At 40.4% G+C, this 12750-nt stretch overlaps 1 protein-coding gene across 7 annotated transcripts in view; it reads right to left on the minus strand.

Moving 5' to 3' along the window:
- Positions 1 to 12750, minus strand: part of PCNX1 (pecanex 1) — a 95639-nt gene that overhangs the window by 77831 nt on the left and 5058 nt on the right. For all 7 annotated transcript variants that reach the window (XM_064143370.1, XM_064143362.1, XM_064143326.1 and 4 more), the window contains exons 2-3: positions 7002 to 7210; positions 1098 to 1203 (exon numbers count right to left, since the gene is read on the minus strand). In XM_064143370.1, coding sequence (XP_063999440.1) covers positions 1098 to 1203; positions 7002 to 7210 — 315 coding nt within the window. The remainder of the gene's footprint in view (positions 1 to 1097; positions 1204 to 7001; positions 7211 to 12750) is intronic.

Raw genomic sequence — 12750 nt, forward strand, 5'->3', positions numbered from 1 at the left:
GCACTACACTGTATCTGCTTGCTCAGAGAGCTAATTAGAAGGATTTGATATTTTAATACCAAGGATTTCAAGTAACTGAAAAAGAGCTCCTCTGTCTTGAGCATGATGCTGCATTGCTCAATGTCAGCATAACTAGACAGTCTGCCCAGTCAACCTGGTTGTCCTTAAGAGCTGGTAAAAGGAATATGCCATGACTGGCTAAACATCACAAGCCAAATAGAACGAACAGCACATTTAGCACTATGGAAGTTGAATGCACAGATCTAGGGGCTGTATTAAGGCAGCAGCACCACTTCCCCAGTGAAATTATGAGGCAACTAGAGCATAATGAAACGGCATTAAAATCTAATAAAGACATGTTCTTCAGCACTTCCATGTAGTGCACAGCAGCCCCTATTTACTGCCTTCTTCCCATCCTTGTTGAAACGCCTAAATCATGATGATTTTGCAGAGGTCATCTAAAAGTAACCAGTCTTAGTCTTCCCATTTCTACCAGTTTGCCTTGCTTTGTACTTGAGCAAATTAACATTTCTAACTGCAGAGTGTGAACTGTCAAAAAAAAAAGCTTTCAGAAAGCCTTTTAGCATTGCAAGAGATAATAAGGAGAGAATATCTTTAAGGGAGACTTAACAGAAGTGTCCTCAAATTCAGCATAGCTGAAGTTCACCAATTATGCATCTAAACAAGACAAACATAAAGGAGGAAAATGAAGTCAGAACATTAAGGAGAGAATCACAGCTTAAGCTATCTAACAGCTTGCCAATATCAAAAGAGGGGATCCCACTTGATACTTATCTGATCACATTCTGAGCCATTTTGATCTATTCAATCAGATAGAAGCTAATTGAGCAAAAGGGAGCAGTTTTTGATGGGACAGAACAGAAGGTGGGATGAACAAGATGTATGCAGCTGAAGAGTGCAATACCACCCTAATAGATCAGTTAAAAAATACAGAAAGCTAAACTGTTTATCCTAATACAAATTTTTTTAAAAGCAAGTTCAAAAAAATATTGAAACTAAATAAACAAACACAAACACTCCACATATTGCCAAGTCAGCAGCACTACAGCAACAGCTGCAGTAGCGTTGATTTTTACCTGGTTGTTTGGATCTATTCCAGCATAAGAATTGCGTGAACTACAGCCCACAGGAGGAGTTGCTTCTCGTATGAATTCTGACATCTCAATTCCTCCGCCAGGGTCACTGAGAGAAACAAAAGGGGAAAGAAAAACATTAACACTCCAACATTAACTTAGTAGTTAAAAGGAAATTTCAACCTCCAATCAGCATAGACAAAACAAATTTTCCCTTTTGAAGTATCAGGGCCTCAAATACGCCCTGATATCTCAGACCAATGCTGCCCATGTGGCACAGGAAGCTCAGTCAGACCTGGTGCATTCTACATACTATCACAGAAGCTGCTGCCTTGTGAAAGTTCACTGTCACCAGCCAGTGTCTATACACACACACATAACTTTTAGATCCAACTATAATACCCAGAAGTCAATTGACAGAGTAAGTACTAAGCACAACTCTTTTGAAGAGCAGAAAAAGGACTCCACATTGTTTTCTTAAACTGGATCTAGGACCAGAGTGTAGGGATAGGTTCACTGACAAAGCCACACATAGTCAGTAGAGGTTACTGGTAAGGCAGAGACATACAAGGACACAGAAAGTCACTTATTTCGACCAGAAAATAATTTCTACTTGGATAATTTACATGCCTTACCAAGAAATATGTCAAGGTACTATATATATTTATATATTATATCCTCTTCATACTGGAAGGGTGAAATTATTACATACTGGTTTGGAAGTATTTTCCAGATCAACATCACTACTTGCAGTTTACCACAATTCAGCTTGCTAAAGTAAAGCACCTATGAAATAAAAGCAAGTGGGGCAGTCTGTTAGGACAACGGTCTGTGACAAGTTGGGGCACACAACTCAGGGATCCAAACTAGCATCATCTGTTAAATGCAAAGAGAGAGAATTTGTGACATCCTTTTTTTCTCCTCTCCCAATATGGCTCCCTTCAACCATCCTGACCAAGGAGACTTAGGAAAAGAAGTAATTGCCGTGTAATTTAACAAAGACCCTCTCTGCTCCTTCCTAAAGGTAAACAACTGCCTCCTAACAGTCCATGACTCAGAGCTGTGACAAGTCCACATATGCAAAACCCTTCTCCAGCTGCACTAAAGAAAGATTAAACCCCTCTGAAGGAGGAGCCAGAAATGGATAGAAGTACTGTATGACTTAAAGGCAGATAGTCTCAGATAAAAAAAGTCTCACGCTGTAAGATCAACACCAAATAATTTTTGTAATATATGGACACTGATCCACTGATATCATAAACAAACTGTAGACTAAAGGATCTGAGAAACATGATAAATTCCACAGCATGACATGTGAAGTTATTGTCATCTTAGACAGGCCTGAAGATGCACCATGTAGAATGGTTCTGAAGGTTATAAGAGACCCCTGAACCTTCCTACATCAGAGACATGACAGAAAAGATATTTGATATCAGGAATATTACTTCAGTAAACAGAACTTGAGACAACCAGACATGATTTAATAGAACCATTACAGTCACACTCAAGTAAAAGCCACCATTTTGGTACACTTCATAAGCAAAACAAAAGCGTGGTCTTTCTTATTGATGGCTGTTACACAGCCCTGATATCTGACCTGGTATTATCGATTACACTAAGGCAGAACCAGGTAAGGAGAATAAAAAGGTACCACTTTAGTCAAATGTAAGCATGCATTTTAAAAACACAAGGATATAATGAAGTTAAAGACTAAACTGAACATTTCTCACTAAATGTTTAAGTTCAGCATGAACAATGATAACATCTGAAGATCTACCAAGATGCCTTTCACAGAAAGATTAAATACCCTACTTGTTTGAACAATTCGTTCAGACACACTGCACATTATTATAGTAAGCCCTATGAAGTAGGGGGAAAAAAAGTGAATAAGATCTCATGCACAGAACTGGATAATCAGCCAGGGTGGAAGGAGATGATTTTGCCTAGAAGTAAACTGATACCAGCACAGGCAACAACACAACCCAATGCTCACAGCTGCTGTATCATGTGACAGCACACAGGAACTAATGGAATAACAAAAGCTACTAGCAAACAACCAATGAGGTCTGCAGGAACAAGCAGAAGTACATATTTCTAAGATTTATCATTATATGCATAAGGATCTATTTTGTAACATGTAGAACTCTTTAGTAGCCCTTTTCTCCTAGTGTTGTAGCTATTCCTTTCTGCTGTGAAGTTCTGCAATCTGTTTCTTACAGTTTGATGAATTCATATCTTAGATCAAGTGCCACATTTCTCAAATTTCAAGCAAAAAAAAACCCCAAAACCCTGAAGTTAATATATACACTGAGAAGACTGAACAAACTATGTCCAGTTATCTGAAACAGAATTCTGTCAAAGTGTCAGAGACCGCACTACGCAAACCTGAAACTAGTACTTTTAGTTACTGGCAACTCTCCTACCTAAAAACTACTAGCTGCAGCTATATTCCATTAGTGTGTCAGAAACTAATCAACATCTGAAGAGGCTTTAAGTCCACATGAATTCAGAAGTTTAAAACCTCACTTAAGTTTACTGACTACAGAAATCTGGTATTCGGACTAAAACTTCCAGGAAGAACCTGGAATGAGCCATTTTGATTAACGATGGCAGAGGAAGAGTTTCATTCTTTTCTTCTGAAGACCATCTGCTGTCCTTATTTTCCAACTAAAACAGAGTAACCAGGAGGCAGCTCCCAAAACACAGGACCATCACAGCATGCACTGTGCATGCTAGACCATGATAATTTCAAAGTTTGAATCACTAATTATAAAGCTAAAAAGGCAAAACAACTCCAAGGTCTGACAGCTATAGAAAGCTGTAAGGAGAAGAAATAGCAAAAAGGCAAGAGGTGGAGAGCTGTGGGGTTTGGGTTGTTTTTTGGAGGTTCTGTAGGGTTTTTTTTTTTAATTTTTAATTTCTCTTGATCATATTTGTTTAAATAGTTTGTGCAACTCAGAGCTGAAACACTCTCCAACCAACAGTTTAATTTTACAGAAGAATGTGTGAAATTCACATAGCATTGTGATTATGACCCCTTCATACTGATGAAGATAGGGGACAGCAGTATCATCAGGTTAATGTTTTTTGAGACTTTAAACCATTGTGGTCACTGACAGTAAAAAGATGCCACATTCATAGCCTCAAAAACAAGACTCAAGCGTTTTAAGTTAGCTACAAGTGTCCACCGATACCCAACACTTGCAATGCTCCTTCCATCTTTTATGTGGTATTAGAAGCCTGTATCCTCATTAGTTGTTTCCACTAAACCTCACAGAAGCATTAGTAGCATCACCCCAAGTATGAATGCAGCAACTTCACTAGAAGCTACACAAGGTAATTCACATTCCTGTCTCTAAATTGTGAGTAGCTTCTTTCAAAAAAAAATAGAGAATTGCAACTTTTTATAAAGAGGATAAGGCAAAAATCCAACTAAGGCATTCTCTGAGGAACAGCCAGTTGTTCTTGAATTAACCATGTTAAACTTCTATCCAAAAAAAACCAACCTCACAAAACTAGATACTATTCACAAACCCATGTGAACTGAAGATAAATAAGCAGTTAATTGAAACCTATAAATGTCAGCACATAATTTTTGTGAAGTACTGAAAGCAGACACTGCAGTACTTCACAGATAAACATCATCAGAAAGAAGCAACATTAGTTCTTCAAAGCTAAACAAATTCCCTAACAGAACTTCTAAACAGAAACCAGACTATTGCTTAATCCTTCAAAAATACCAGTATTTGTATCTAAAGGGGTTTCAGGGAGGGTGTGTAGTGTGGTGAAAACTCTAGGACAGCTATGCATACTACACTAGGTATTTATTTGGTATCACATGCTGTAACCTAAGGTACCAAAATTCATCTTCTGATTACACAAATATTTAAGGTAGGATGTTTGCTCAGACCTCTCCTATACCCACCTTATGTTAGGGGAGCAGAGTTTTGAAACAACTAAAATCCTGCACACGCTTTCTTCCAGGAAGTTTTTTTTCATTTGTGTTCTGACTTAATTCACTAAACGGGTGCCAGCTCAGTATTACGCTTGCTCTACAGCCCCTCTGCTGCTTTAAATGTTATCTCAGAGTTCTTGTAAGCTTCCAGGCAAAGATTAGTATATACTGTACATCCCACTTACCAAAAAGTAACTCCGTAATTTCTGCATTGACCTTGTTCCCAGTTCTAGTTAAGAGACCTGAAAGTGGGAACAAGGATCATATAAAAGTTAATGAAACTTTAGTTGGCAAGCAGGACACACAGCATCAAACTAACCTCTACGTCTGAGCTCACAAATGCTTTTAATGCTTGTCCCATGTCAACTGCTCCTTAGGCAAAACAGGACTTCTGAAACATCCAGAAGTAATTCACAGTACTAGTAAAAGTCCCTTGCCAAGTCTTGGCTTTGGCTACTGTTTTGGAAGCAAAAGCCATACGACTTAAAAAAGAAAAGAATAAAAACACTACCACCAAAAAAAAAAAAAATACAGCAAACCAAGACATCTAAGGATCACAGCTCAAAGATGTGTCAGCAAGATTACATGGAAGCAGAACAGACCACTAGTTTACTTTAATTAATTTTATTAAGCAGAATAAGCATTAATATACATTTAGGCACACATTCTGGCAGAATAGGTCAATACAGTTTAGTAGAATATATGGAGTGATCTAAATGGAGTCACAATTAAATCCAGCAGGTTCAGTTACCAAACACAAGATGGAAAAAGGGTCAGGTTATGAAAGATTGACACAAGAAATTACTGTATATCAACTTCAAAGGCTTTTGCTAACAATACTCAAGGTGAGAGCAGATACAAGAATTATCTTGTGAGAAGGTACCCTATATGCTCAGTGAAGTCCTTTTACTTCTAGGCTGAGAATTTCAAAGAGCATCAATGTAACAATTCCTTTCTTTAAGCATCCTGATAAACAAATGTAAAAGGCTTCTTTCAGCCACATTTCCTTAGAGCAGGCCTCCACATCAAAGTTTCAGGTTGCTTCCTTTAAAAAGACATAATCAACATTTTGTCAGGACAGCATACTAGTTACCTCACTTTCAAAACTATTTATGGCTACTAGTACCAAAATCTCACACACAAGAGAAGTTTTGTTTAAAAGCTGTTGCAATCTGACTCAAGATGGTCTGAATGATCTGCAGCCAGGCAGAGGCTTTGATAATAGACCTCATAATACATCCACAGTCTGATCAGACTGGTTAGGCTAGCCTTGTTGATGAGTCATCTTTTGCTCTTCCTTGTCAAAATAGTCCAGGTCAGAGGAAAAAAAAAACAAAAAACAAGCACACCTCTGACATACTTAATGCTGGCAACAGCACAGTTCTGTGGAAAGGAATCACCTCCTATTGACGGAACACCAGAAGCATCATCATCACTGAGCAATATTAAGTTTCCAAATTCAGAGGCAGTGTTCTCCTGAAATGAGACTATGACTGGAGTCAAGTACTGTAGCCTGCTTTTGTAAAACTAAGCAAACTGAACCCAGTTGGTCATTCCTTTCAGTGACAAAAGGACTTAACACATACTGTGTCTATCAAAGACCCACATATTTTCAAAACTAAGTGTACTGCTGAAATAAGAACCTTTGTACTGGCTGCATTCATCAATTATTTAGTGTCCTAATCAGCACACATTTTCCATGCTACTGTTTCAATGCTTCCAACATTTCCAATGTTCTGGAACCCCTCTAGGGGAGCAACTAGGAAATGAAGCCGAATCAATCATTTCAAACCTAGTATGTAAGTAAGTCTGCTTTTGCAGATCAGTCTTTCAGAACTGGAGAACTCTGCATCCCTCAGTGTTTATTTCAGCCACCATTCCAGTGAGACATCTGATGAAGGCAGGATCTTTTATCATTTGATGCAGCATACAAACATGAGCAGACACCTTACCTGGGCCCATTGCTGTCTTTCCTCTTGGCTGAAACATTGCCTTGTTCTGTTTTAGCACCTCTGTCCATATGTTCACTAGCGTTTCTCTCCACAATTTCTCCCTCATCCAGTGCCCTGTGCAAACGGTAATTCACCATCTTCAAAACGATAAAGAGAGCTGCTATCACCGGGCAGTAGACAGCTACTATCATCATGGAAGAAGGAAGGGCCTTTCAAAAGAGAACAAGAAAGCGTTAATGAACACAATGCCTATAAGAATATAAAAAGCTATCCGGAGTTTACAATATACAGAAAATACTGATTATACAGAAAATTAAGGATTAAACACAGTTGATACGTGCAGAAAGTGTTAGAAGTCTAATGACAACAGGAACGGTGAGACTACAAGATGCCAAAGCACCACAGCAGCATGTTCAGTAGACCTATTAATGGAGCCCGAGAGTCAAACTCAGCTCTTGCTCTCTTTTTTCCAGGCTACTGGAATACAAGACAGACTAGGAAATCGAGAGCTAGCATGGTTTCTTTTTTTGTGTCACATCCAATACGTTTGATAACTTAAGTTGAAAAAAAAAAAAGATGGGAACACTTTAAGTAACTTGGAAACCAAGCACAGAGTAGGGACCTTATTTCAAGGCCAGGACACAGCACATCAAGTCTATCTTGGAAAAACTGATGCAAGCTCAATACCATGGTGGAAAGGAGAATATCTGCCTGATTACTGATCAGCCACAAAACACAAACTTTTTCCTACTTGCATACAAAAAAAAAAAAAAAAAGCTGTTTACATTTTCAGCTCACTTCTGAGCAGCAGAGACCACAATAACTTGTGAGACCATGCTGCAAAGATTATTAGTGCTAGACTTTTACACGCCCCAGGCAAGTCAGCCAGTGCCTTGAAGAGAACTTTTCAGCTGTATCAAAGGTGGCCATAAGGCAAATGAAAAACCTCAGTCCTGAATTCAGCTTCTTAAACTGCACTTAGAATTAAGACTTCTCATGCAACTTTTTGAGGCTTTTACAGATCAATCACTTCAGCTAAAAGGTCCTCAATGCAGCCTAACAACAACTTAAAAGAGTGTTCAGATTACTAGTTAAACTTCAGATTTCACTTTCAGGGCTTCTACCCTTGTAACTCACCTTCTACTCATATTTATAAGGTTGCCATTTCCCTAGGTAGTCACTACAAAAGATTAAATACTAACTTTTAGTTGTCATCCACAAACATACCACTTCCCTTAGAAAAGAAACAAGCTCCTGTATTGTCAAATATTTTCCTGCATCACTATCCTTTACTCCACTAATAGCATAGTTTGATATAAAATTCTAATAGTCATAACTATACATATATACACACAGAGAAAACAATTAATTCAGAATTCATCATCCAGCAAAAGCATGACTTAGAAGAAAGTAACAAATGAACTCTTTAAACCTCCTAGCCTATGGAAAATTTCAGCTTGCTTTGAACACCTGGCTTGCCTGCCTCCCTCCCTGAGCAGATTATTGCAAGAGAAGAACCTGTACAGTGATCAAAGTCCTGTGCAGAACCAGGAAGGGAACACAACCGGAGAAGACGACAGAGTGTATTCAACACAAAGTGATTTTCGATCATTTAAAAGAGATCTGATTACAATATTAATATTTCTACACAGTCAAGATTAGTCTTAGAAGAACTTGTCAAGAGTTTAGCAAAAAAACTGTTTGAAAAGATCTCTAAATACCAAATACTGTAAGAATAAAGGAGATAGAAGAAAAAAAAATTAAAATATTCTACTGACTGTTGACTTCAGGGAGAAAAAAAACATCCCAACAAAACAGACAGAGCAGTTCTTAATCTGCCTACTCACTTTCTGTCAGGAAGCAAAACCAATAATCAATATAACTTTTCTAAATCCAAATAAGTAGGACAACGGAGGTTATTCTGTCCCTGTACTCAACACGGGTCAGGCCACACCTTGAGTGCTGTGTCCAATTCTAGGCTCCTCCATTCAAGAGAGATATTGAGGTACTGAAACGTGTCCAGAGAAGGATGACAAAGCTGGTGAGGGGCCTGGAGGACAACCCTGTGAGGAGAAGCTGAGGGAGTTGGGAGCGTGCAGCCTGAAGAAGAGGCTCAGGGGTTACCTCACTGCTGTCTACAACTACCTGAAGGGAGGCTGTAGTCAGGTGGGGGTTGGGATCTTCTCCCAGGCAACCAGTAACAGAAGAAGGGGACGGTCTCAAGTTGTGCCAGAGGAAGTCTGGACTTGATACTAGGAAGATGTTCTTCACAGAAAGTGATTTGTCATTGGAATGGGCTGCTCAGAGAGGTGGAAGAATTGCTATCCCTGGAGACGTTCAAGGAGAGACTGGATGAGGCACCTAGAGCCATGATCTTGTTGACTGGATAGAGCTGAGTGATAGGTTGGACTAGATGACCTTGGAGGTCTCTTCCAACCTGGTTAATTTTATGATTCTGGAGTAAATCAGGAGGCAGGCTACTTATAGGATTTTCTTCAGGAGATCAAGTTCAACAAAACTTTTTCTCCAAAACAAGTCAACACCTAATGCAACATTTGAAGTAGAACTGGCAAACTAAGGTGTGGTATGCTAACTTTCACATGCTGACCTGGAAAAGACTCTAACATACAGCAAGATTCACTTACCATGCACCACCTCAGTTGGAGAAATTGGAAACAAAGCTATTTTCAATACAGTATCAGTAAGCAGCTAGGAACCACAATGATGCTAATGGCATCCATACAAGCCCTGAGGCAATGCCCCAAGAGTATCTTCAAGAAACGGTGCTTCCGCTTCCAAGCACTTCAGAGGCAGTTAGCTCCCTGCAGAAAAGGGCAAGCCCTTTACCTCCTGCAGAACGCAATAGGAGCTTCCTGCATCTGCCAAGCAGTTTGCTACTCAATCACAAACACAACTCCAACCATCCTTTTACCAGAACCTGGTGTTCAGAAGCCACTACCGAAAGAGTCAGTTTAACACCAGATGATTAAAAACTAATCTTATTTTCTATCTGGAGAGCTCTTCAACTTCTCTCCTTCAGTCCACCAACCATGAGGTCTCACAGAATATGCAGTTTATCTTGTGGAATGCTAAATCTACACATCCTGTTCTACAAATGAAAGCTTTAATGAGCAGCAGTGAGAGGCAAAAATCTCAGAACTTGCAGCAAACCCAGGAAAGAATTAAAAGCTATGTTTTTCTTCCTATCCTTCTTTCCACAGTAATTGCAGAGAGCTTAAAGTAAATTAACTCACTACTTCTCAGTCTTCATATCTGTTAATAGTTGTTCCTCTCTGGAGAGGAAATAGTCTGGGAAAGGAAGACATTTTGGCATGTCCAGCACACTCTGCTATCTGATCATACTTTATATATAAAGTCTCATGCTGTGCTACAAGAGTAGCAACACGGTACGATTAACTCATCTGCATTCCAGCCTCAAGAGGAAGGGTTACAGCAACCTAAACCACTGGTGCCTTCTCTAATTTGCCCAACTTCGAACCATTCATCTTCCATCTAGGGCCTCTCCACAGACCAAGGCAAAAAAAAGGGAGATTAATATTTTAAACTGTGCTTGGCATTTTACTACATTTGAGGAGAGGCAAGTTTCTGAGCAGCATAACTAAGCATTCTACACAGTATCATCTTTAAGACTGAAATATAAAAATCATAGAATCAAGCAGGTTGGAAGAGACCTCCAAGATCATCCATCCCAACCTAGCATCCAGCCCTAGCCAACCAACCAGACCACAGCACTAAGTGCCTCAGCCAGGCTTTTCTTGAAAACCTCCAGACATGGTGACTCCGCCACCTCCCTGGGCAGCCCATTCCAATACCAATCACTCTCTCCAACAACTTCCTCCTAACATGCAGCCTATACTTCCCCCAGCACAACTTGACACTGTGTCTCCTTGTTCTGTTGCTGCTTCTCTGGGAGAAGGGACCAACCCCACCTGGCTACAGCCTCCCTTCGGGTAGTTGTAGACAGCAATGAGCTCCGCCCTGTGCCTCCTTCTCTGCAGGCTGCACACCCCCCAGCCTCTACTCATAGGGTTTGTGTTCCAGGCCACTCACCAGCTTCGTTGCCCTTCTCTGGACACATTTCAGCATCTCAACATCTCTCTGGAATGGAGGGGCCCAGAATTGAACACAGCACTCAAGGGGTGGCCTGACCAGTGCTGAGTACAAGGGAAGAATAACCTCCCTCGTCCTACTGGCCACACTGTTCCTGATGCAGGCCAGGATGCCATTGGCTCTCTTGCCCACCTAGGCACACTGCTGCCTCATCTTCAGCCTACTCTCTACCAGTACCCCCAGGTCCCTTTCTTCCTGGCTGCTCTCCAGCCGCTCTGTCCCTAGCCTGTAGCACTGCTTGGGGTTGTTGTGGCCAAAGTGTAGAACCCTGCACTTGGCCTTGTTCAGTCTCTTCCCATTGGCCTCTGCCCACCTATCCAGCCTGTCCAGATACCTCTGCAGGGCTCTCCTACCTTCCAACAGATCAACACCTGCTCCTAGCTTGGTGTCATCTGCAAACTTACTGATGCTGGACTCAATCCCCTCGTCCAGATCAACAATGAAGATGTCAAACACAGTAAGTTCAACAAATTCATAGCTAGATCTCATTTCAGGTCTTTTCACTAGTACTAAAGCATTTTTATTTGGCACAACAGACTTAAAAACCTCAGGTCAGAACTTGTTAGCAAACACCATCTGGTTGCAAGCCTGTAGCTGCAACAGCACTTCAGAGAACATCTCATTTTGCTGCACATCTTTAGTCACTTCCATTAGCACCAAAAGACAACACAGACTGAACAGCAGGAGTCACAACTGAAGCTCTCATAGAAGAGTTAGACATGACCATACAATACCTGACTAATTACATTCCGTTGAAAACTTCAGTCATCTATTGATTGACTAAGCCTCATCTTCTGGCTGAAAGTCTTTCCTTAAATCTTCAGTTAAACAGTACTCTTAAAGATGAAGGGGGATGGGAAGGCCACTGATTTTCTATCACTTTTGCCTTAGAAGTTACTTTCCAAACTTAAACCTTTCAAGGCTTCACATAAAATCCATACAGTACATGTGGACAAGAGTAAGATGCAGGAAAACACAGCTTTCCTGCCCCTTCTAGAAGCTGCTGGCCAGCAGGTCAGGTCGGCTTTACTGAAACACACCGTTTGTGAGAGAGTAGCTAGAAAAAGCTTTAAGCACTCCTAGATCCCAGTGGTCAGCTGTCCCAGGTTGATAATTATAGGGTTAAAAATCCTCCGGGGACTAGACTGTTATTCAATCCCATAACTCTGCTATCTCTTTATAAACTCACAGCAAGGCCAGCTCATTCTCCTTTCCTCCTCCTGCCCTATGTCAAGCAGGAGTCACTTTCATAGGGACAAACATGTAAGCAGTAGGCCTGTTTTGGGGTCTCCAGAGGCTTACGTTTAGGCCTCTTGGATGGCAGAGGTGTGGTGGGGGAAGGATTGAAGCACTGGGGATTATAGATTTAGTTTTGGGTTGGAGGAAAATTCAAAAGGGTCACCATGGATGTTGTATTTGCTTTTGTAATTTCTTTTCTGTATCTCTCCAAATATAATTCTGTATTTTTTCTCCAAACCATTTGAGAGCTTGTGCTAGTCTGAAGCTAGCCAGAATGTTTTGGTGAGAAGAACTACATTGAAGGCTGTAAAAGGAAAACAATGGTGATGTCTACTTCCCTCATAAGCTTGCCAAGATGTGTAAGAATAAAAGCAAAACA

Source organism: Pogoniulus pusillus, chromosome 1, assembly GCF_015220805.1.
Source record: "Pogoniulus pusillus isolate bPogPus1 chromosome 1, bPogPus1.pri, whole genome shotgun sequence".
Classification (NCBI taxonomy): domain Eukaryota; kingdom Metazoa; phylum Chordata; class Aves; order Piciformes; family Lybiidae; genus Pogoniulus; species Pogoniulus pusillus.